The sequence below is a fragment of the Triticum aestivum genome, chromosome 5A (assembly GCF_018294505.1).
Source record: "Triticum aestivum cultivar Chinese Spring chromosome 5A, IWGSC CS RefSeq v2.1, whole genome shotgun sequence".
In the NCBI taxonomy this organism is placed as follows: domain Eukaryota; kingdom Viridiplantae; phylum Streptophyta; class Magnoliopsida; order Poales; family Poaceae; genus Triticum; species Triticum aestivum.
This window is the reverse complement of record NC_057806.1, coordinates 668,882,275-668,890,091: the sequence shown is the minus strand read 5'-3', so window position 1 is coordinate 668,890,091 and position 7,817 is coordinate 668,882,275. Positions and strand designations below refer to the sequence as shown.

At 52.8% G+C, this 7,817-nt stretch overlaps 2 protein-coding genes across 3 annotated transcripts; one reads left to right on the top strand and one right to left on the bottom strand.

Moving 5' to 3' along the window:
* Positions 1-943: 943 nt before the first annotated feature.
* On the top strand, positions 944-3,713 carry LOC123105846 (F-box/LRR-repeat protein 10). 2 transcript variants are annotated; one of them, XM_044528006.1, is made up of 5 exons: positions 944-1,214; positions 1,316-1,521; positions 1,655-1,748; positions 2,043-2,258; positions 2,334-3,713. In XM_044528006.1, the coding sequence occupies exons 1-5, from the start codon at positions 969-971 to the stop codon at positions 3,468-3,470; spliced, it is 1,899 nt and encodes a 632-aa protein (XP_044383941.1). In that variant the 5' UTR covers positions 944-968; the 3' UTR covers positions 3,471-3,713. The 2 variants fall into 2 exon arrangements, with proteins under 2 accessions (XP_044383941.1, XP_044383940.1); XM_044528005.1 differs by having other exon boundaries at positions 945-1,214; positions 2,043-3,713.
* A 1,878-nt stretch (positions 3,714-5,591) lies between these two features.
* Positions 5,592-7,154, bottom strand: LOC123108323 (probable carboxylesterase 2). The gene has a single exon (XM_044530141.1). It carries the CDS (start codon positions 6,739-6,741, stop codon positions 5,779-5,781), a length of 963 nt encoding a protein of 320 aa, XP_044386076.1. The 5' UTR covers positions 6,742-7,154; the 3' UTR covers positions 5,592-5,778.
* Between the last annotated feature and the right edge of the window lie 663 nt (positions 7,155-7,817).

The following is a 7,817-nucleotide window of genomic DNA, read 5'->3' as shown; positions in this document are numbered from 1 at the left end:
AATGGTACGACCCATGCTAAATTCTCAGGCAACTTAGAGCAACTTCAATGGAGCGACCCATTTTGTCCACATGCGTCCGTTTGGGTCGACGCAGACAAAAATGGAGGCCCAACGCGCCGACACAAACCCAAATCTCGTCAGCCTGGCGTCCGCGCCGACCCATTTTCGGCCCAAAATTGCGCCTGGAATGCATCGGCGCGGACGCGAAGCGGACGCGCCGCGCGTCTCCTCGGCTTCCGCCGCGTCTCCACTTGTAGGCCACCTAACTACCGCCCGTTGTCTAATTTATGACGACCACCAATAGCGGGCTCACTAGTCAGCCAGTTGAAGCGTCCTTTTTTAACCATACGTGCGGTGGGGGGCGGCGTCATCCACTTCCGTCCACATCTAGCCCCCACCACCCCCTCGTGCTTCCTCGCTAGTGACACCAAACCCTAGCAAGCAATAGGCCTCTTCGACATCAGCAGTGTCAAGGGTAAGGAAAAGGCCAATGATGTCTAGGACAGCGTGCGAGCGCAGTATTTTTTTTATGTTTTAATTAATTTTAATTAAGTTTAAGTGGACTTTGGCCAGCAGTTGACCGGTCACTTATGTTTAATTATGTTTATTTCTGCGATTTTTTTTCTACACCGGCACATTTGGGTCCATCTCCTTGTTGGACGGTCAAGCCGACCCATTTGAGAGTCTGGCTGACCCAAATGAACGAAAAGCGGATAAAGCGCGCGTCTATTTGGGTCGTGATTACTCTTAGAAATAGCCAACCCGTTTTTCTTTACATCATTCATGTACTTGGAGCTGGAGGTGATGAACGTCTTTTTCCTGAGAAAACCCAAATACGGCGTGGTCACCGCTCTCCGGCCCCACAAGACAGCCGCCGCAGCGCAGCAAGCGGCGCGTGGGCCCATGTGATCCGGAAGGAAGCTTCCGCGAAGCAGCGACGGCTCTCTGCTCTGGCTCAAAACCCGCCCATGTCCGTCCGCTCTCCCAGCAGCACCAGAGTACCATCCACCACCGGCATGTCCGCGCCAGATCCGATCGACGATCCGGCCCCCGAGCCGCCGCCGGCGATGGACGCCGCGCTCCCGGCCGCCGTCGTCGCCACCATCCTCTCCCGCCTCGACGTCCGCTCCCTCCTCCTCGCCTCCGCCGTCTGCCGCTGCTTCCGCTCCTGCGCCTCCCACGCCCTCTCCTTCCTCCCCGCCTTCCACCTCCTCGTCAGTGCCTTCGCCTCCGCGCATCCCGTCGCCACCGCCGACCGTCCGACCGCGGCTGACTGACTTACGTCTCGTGTTTGTGTGCATGTTGGCTGGACCAGGAGGTGGTGCTGACGCACAACCTGCTCCGCCCGCTGCTGCCGCGCAACCCGGCCCTGCGGAGCCTCCGGCTGGACGCCGCGCGGCTCGACGACGACGCCGTCGACTGCCTCGCCCGCCCCGGCCTGCACGAGCTCACCCTCCGCAACTGCAACAACATCAGCGGCCGCCTGCTCCGCGAGCTCAGCGCCACCTGCCCGGATCTCAGGTATTAACCCCGCTGCACACGCCCCTGTATGCATATCACAAATCGCTTGTGTATGGCAAATTATGTTTGGCTCTGTTGTGCAGTGTGAAGTTGACCTTCAGAAATAAGTATCTCTTCTTTTGCTTGGATGCAGGGTGCTGTCTCTGAACTCACTTGCTGATCGGAGGGGCTTGGCCATGACATTCTCTGATCTGAAGGCGTTGCTCGATGGATGTTCCAGTTTGGAGGTAGGTCCGGGTCGGTTTGATCTCAGATTTGATTTTGTACAATCATCATCTCCTTTGACTGAACAGCACCGTGCAGGCCCATTTTGGAGCATTTAATAGTGAATGATGCTATTGCTATCAACTTCTAATTGACTTACATTGCATGATCTTCTGACTAATATACAACACACTAGCTGAAGTCAATGCTGAGGCCTTGAGAGTTTATGCTTAAACAGTTGTGTGATTTACTTTGAGATTGGAGTACCTTTATCGGTATGTAATTGAACTGACAACTTACATACTTTTTATTTGCAGACTCTCCGCTTGGCATTTGATCTCTCAAAGTTCGATAACCCCAGTTTCAGCCATGTGTGGTCATCTGCTTCTGAAGGCCTGTCCTCTCTTGAAATGGGTTTTATTCCATTGCAAATGTTACTTGCACTTCTGGCTGTGGCTATTGAGTCGCGACAACGCATTGGTTATGTCAAGGCACCTGTCTTTTTTCCTAGCCTTCAGAAGTTGCGCCTCACAGTTGAGTTCATCACCGACCATTTGATTGGGTCCATATCAACAGCACTTCCATTATTGACACATCTGGACCTTCAGGATTCACCAATTATGGAACCTGAATCTGCAACTGCAACAGATCTCACAGATGCTGGCCTTCAGCAGATCAATCCGAAGGGTAAGTTGAAGCATTTATCTCTAATTAGAAGCCAGGAGTTCATATACACGTCTTTCCGCCATGTAAATGACCTGGGAATTCTGCTAATGTCCGAGAAGTGCACAAATCTGGAGAGTATCTGTCTTGGTGGTTTCTCCCGTGTAACGGACACCGGGTTTAGGGCTATCATACACTCTTGTCCAGGTCTTCATAAGCTTAAGGTGACTAATGGAAGCCATCTCACTGATCTTGTTTTCCATGACATTGTTGCCACCTCCCTTTGCCTAACACATGTGAGTCTGAGATGGTGTACTCTACTAACTGATGCTGGGATTGAGAGGCTGTCATTCAACAAGGGTCTCAATGTTTTGGATCTTAAAGATTGCAAGAGTCTGGGTGATGAAGCTGTAAGAGCTCTGAGCTGCCTTCCCAGGCTGCGGAAATTGGTGTTGGATGGAACCATGATCACTAATCAAGCAATGGAGTATCTGGGCGTTGGAGTATGCCCGCTAGCTTCATTATCTCTGAGGGGCTGCTATAAGCTAACAAATGATTGCATACCCTTGCTGTTTGCTGGTTCTGTTAAAGAGAGCCTACATGCATTGGATCTCTCAAGAATCCCAAGTCTCACCGACGACGCTATCATGGTGATAGTGCGGACCCGAACTCCTCTTACTGAGCTGCGGCTGCGAGAGAATCCAGAAATAGGGGATGCTTCTGTCAAGGCTCTTGCATCCATGCAATTCAAGGGGGTAACTTGCGGCAGCACCTTGCAGCTGCTGGATCTCTACGACTGCGGTGGGATCACATTACTTGCAATGAAGTGGTTTAAGAAACCACTCTTCCCAAGACTGCGATGGCTCGGGCTAAAAGGCAGCTTGAACAGGATCATGGTCGACGCCCTGGTTCTAACCCGCCCTTTCTTGCGTCTAGCATGTGGCAGCGAGGAACTGGGGACACCATACCGGGACACATCCGGCGAGTGGTGTCGGCACGAGGACGATGATTCCGAAGATCTTGAGCCCTGGCACTTGGACGGTGAGGCAGTATCTGATGCCGAAACCGTCAACGAGGAGTAATGCAGCAACTTGGCTCTATGCTGCCGTGTGCCATGTTTGCTTGCCCCAGAATGATCGAAACAGCTCTCATCAGTCATGTGTTGGTCTCTTGTTGTATTACCGGATAAGCTATATTTTCTTGCTGTTATCTTTCCTCATGTGCCCGTTCCGTGTGCATATGGCAACCTGTCTGTTGTTACATCACACTATGTATGTTGTATCCAGATTCTGGACGTTATTTATGGAAATATTTGTTCTCTCACATGTTGATGAACCTACTCCCTCTGTTTCAGAATATAAGACATTTTTGCAAGCTATACATCGCGTTATGTACATGTCGTATCCAGATTCTGGACTGTTATTTATGGAAATATTTGTTCTTTCACATGTTGATGTGGTTCTTTCATACCTACTCCCTCTGTCTCATAATATAAGACGTTTTTGCAAGCTTTTCTCGACGCAAGCCTTTGTCTGGCCGATTTGCTGAGCTTTCTATTGATTTTTCTTGGCTTTGCCTATAGCTTTTATTTTTATCATCAGGTGGATATATTCATATGTTGTATATACAGTGTAAGTTAATCTTCCTGCTGCCATCCTCCAAATGAGCACCCTCATAAAGTGAAATAAATCCATCATCCTAAGCTAAATTGCAGTATTGTACCCCTTGTCCCAAAATAAGTATCTCAACTTTATACTAACTCTAGCACAAAGTTATACCAGATGTGAGATACGTACTTATTTTTGAGACGGAGAGTATATAATGTATATTCGGTGCCAGATCATTTCGGCAAAAAATGGCGAGTTCCCTCGCCTCACACGTAACCTGTGTTCTGAGTGGTTGTGGCAAAAGGCAGTTCAGGCCTCCAACTTGCCTAATCACCCACGAAACGTGCGATGCTATTGTTGGCAGACGTGTGATGTTTATGCATTGTTGTTGAAAGCTCTTAAATGCATGAAGCATCCGACGTTAGTATGACATTGTTGCACAAATTTTGGCAATAAAAACATCATACGGCTTATGTTGTGCGAGTGTGTGGACTTTTCTTGTTGAGAAAGTATGTGGATAGATTTAGTTAACAAGATCAAAATTATTCGCAGTTTAATAGAAGTACCACATTTATATTAGTAACATAAACAAATTTCAGCAAATATGACATTTCTCTGGAGTAATCCAAAGAGAAAGTATAGGAAACACTCGCAACATATGAGATTTGCAGAAAATTCCTCTTCATCCCTGTAGCCACCAACAAAATGACCAAAAACTTCGACCACCGCCCTCGCCCAATTATCCGCCGGAAAGGAGAAGAAATGGCCTCCATTTAGTCAAGATTCAAGAGAAAGCCATGGCAGTTGCGTTGTAAGTCCACCACGACCGTCACCACACTTCTCTGTGGGTGGTCGGCCAGAGAAAATCTCCACCCCACTTGGACCACGACTCTGAAATTCTCGAGCAGGGATGTGGCCGAGAGGCTCCAGAACCGCCAACCATTTTTCGTCGCCGAAAAAACTCTTCCTGCACCATCTCTCTGACGAGACCAGCGCCTCAGCGGTAGCCACCTCCAACACAAACACTTCCGACTCCGCGTTGGCGATGGGCGATGGAGGAACAACCTACGTGACGGACAAAGCCAAAGAAACAGGAGCCCCAACAAGACCTCCCCCGCCCTCCGGCATCTTGAAGACCTTTCCTGGGAACAAATCCACGGCTCCTCGATGCGTCGTAGAGCGCCAGCGAGGCAGTGGCCCAGAAACTTTCATTCGCGACAACGACATCGTCACCAACCGAGCACTGACACCCGACGAACCAATCATACACCTAGACAAATAGAGAGAAGGAACCGGGCTTCCCCGTCCTGCCGCCGGAGCCAGAGCGACTGACGGAGGGAAGGGGAGCCAGCGGCGTAGGAACAGGAACCGCTCGCCTCGATATCGTCCAGGAGAGACGGGGGCGAGAACCGTTGTGGGGAGTTGCAGTTGCTTCAGTAAAATGATTCACAGTTGCTATGACTTAGGCATGTACAATGATGCTATCTTAGGATAAATGATGAGATGAAGGAGAGAGAAATCATAAAAAAGAGATAATCTCTTAGCACAATTTGTCTCACCATGTTTTAAGAAATGGCTAGTTATTAAAGATAAGGCTAAGATATAATTCATTGTAGATTTTTTTTATTATCTCTAAATGATATGTAAGATTTAAGATAAAACTATCTTATCAATCTTAGTCCACACACCAGACGCATAAAATTCCAAAATCCAGATACACACAGAGTAGAACAGAGTACTAGTACAACACCAAACGCACTAGTGCCAGCACCTGACGTCTGGTCTAGTGCTGGTTCGCGCCGGCGCCGAGGAGCGCGGCCAGCCGGTCCAAGAGAACCAGCGCCGTCGCGCTCGGGGGCTCCCGGAGGAAGAACTGGTGGTCCTCGCCGACGGAGTCGAGCAGCTCGGCGTCGCCCTCCGCCCACCCGCTCCCCAGCAACCCGTCGTGGTACGCCTTGCCTCGGAGCCGCAGCTCGTCCTCGGCGAGGCAGACGAGGGCGCGGTCGCAGCCGAGCCGCCGCAAGCTCGGCGCCCCGTCGGCCACCGGGTTGACCCGCGGGTCGTCCAGCCCGGCGGTGCGGCCGCCGCACGCGAACGGCCACAGCTCCTCCAGCTTGCCCCTCAGCCACGAGTGCTCGCCGTCGGCCTTCTCGGCCGAGAGGAAGTAGGGATGCAGGAGCCCGAGCCCCCTGACCCGGGCGCCGCGGGGGAGCGCGTCGGCCTCCTCGCCGGCGCGGAGCGCCACGTTGTGGGCGACGTTGCCGCCGGCGCTGTACCCGACCACGAACATCCGCGCGCGGTCGCCGCGGTCCCGGAGCCACGGTTCGGCGCCCTCGGCGGCCCACCGGAGCGCGGCCCACGCGTCGTCGTAGCAGGCCGGGACGGGGTGCTCCGGCGCGAGGCGGTACTCGACGGACACGCCGAGGACGCGCGCGCGGGCGCACAGGCGGTTGAGGAACGCGTGCTCGGGTGCGTCCGCGGCCGAGCCGCCGACGAGGCCGCCGCCGTGGAGGTACACCATGATGGGGAGCCTGTCGCCCGCGCCGTCGGGAGGGCGCGCGGGGAGGTAGAGGCGGGCCCACACGCCGGTGGCCGGGTCGAAGACGACGTCCCTGGAGGCGACTCCGGTGGCGGCGTCGACGGAGGGCGGGACGGCGTCCACGGGGAGCAGGCGCTCGACGCGGCCGCTCCTGTACTGCCGGATCACCGGCACGAACTCGAACGAGACCTCGGACCCAGGGTCCATCTGACGGGCGAAACGACACGGCAAGGAATCAGGGATGGCGCGGCGGGCGGCTATGGCAGTGGAGCAGGCGCGCGAGCGGGCAGCATCATTTGGAAGATGGAGATGGGCGACGGCGGAGCATCGGGGAATGGCACGGAGATGCTCCCGATAACCCTCTGCTCCCCGCCGTATGATAATAAACAAAACAAAAAGAGGAAGAAAGAATTGTGCTTCCCGCCGTTCTAGCTCTGTTGTACCGTGTGCCGGTCAACGATTGAGCCGAGATCTGATGGCCAACCAAGCAGCTGAGCGATGCAAAATTTGTTTAGTAAATTTTCTGTTCACGAACATGCCGGACGCCGTCTATTTGTATCCCTACTCACATGGCAATTATGAAACAGCATTCTCTAAGCCAATTATCAAACGGCCCCTGATTTTAAAGCAACTCCTACGCGCCGACCCATTTCGTTCGTATGTGTCTGTTTAGATCGTCGCGGATAGAAAAGTCCGCTCAATGCGTCGATCCAAATGAACGTGCGTTCGTTTTTCGTTCGTCTGTTGATCCATTACCAAGTCAATTTTGAGCCTGATTTGCGTCGGCACTGACACAAAGCGGACGCACGCCTATTCTCCCCTGCCCCGCTAGTCGGTGGCACATTGGCCATCTTCTGCCCCGTCCCGTCGTCGTTGCCGCCATCTCCCAGTTTCGGTGTCTCCGCCAACAGCTCGTGCCTCCACACCTTCCCCACGCCGCCATCTCCCATGTCGCCGCACCGCCTTGCCGCCGGGCCACCGCAGCTCCCCCCAACTGCGACGTTGTAAGGCCCACGATGCGGCTATATCTCCCAGGTGTCGGAGCACGACTTAGAGGTATAACCACATTGTAGACATGTCGCAAGAGGGGTAATCTTTACACATCCCATGTACTGAATAAGGAAAGAGATACATAGTTGGCTTACAATCGCTACTTCACACAATACATGAATAAAGCATTACAACATCCAGATACAATCAAGGTTCGACTACGGAACCAAAATAAAAGAAGACTACCCCTAATGCTACAGATCCCCGATCGTCCCAACTGGGCTCCACTACTG

Excerpts from the sequence above, each read along its gene's own strand:
- LOC123105846 (XM_044528005.1), top strand. The coding sequence starts at position 969 with ATGTCCGTCCGCTCTCCCAGCAGCACCAGAGTACCATCCACCACCGGC. Across the intron at positions 1,215-1,315 it reads TCCCCGCCTTCCACCTCCTC|GAGGTGGTGCTGACGCACAA; the intron begins GTCAGTGCCTTC and ends TGGCTGGACCAG. Across the intron at positions 1,522-1,654 it reads GCCACCTGCCCGGATCTCAG|GGTGCTGTCTCTGAACTCAC; the intron begins GTATTAACCCCG and ends GCTTGGATGCAG.
- LOC123108323 (XM_044530141.1), bottom strand. The coding sequence starts at position 6,741 with ATGGACCCTGGGTCCGAGGTCTCGTTCGAGTTCGTGCCGGTGATCCGG.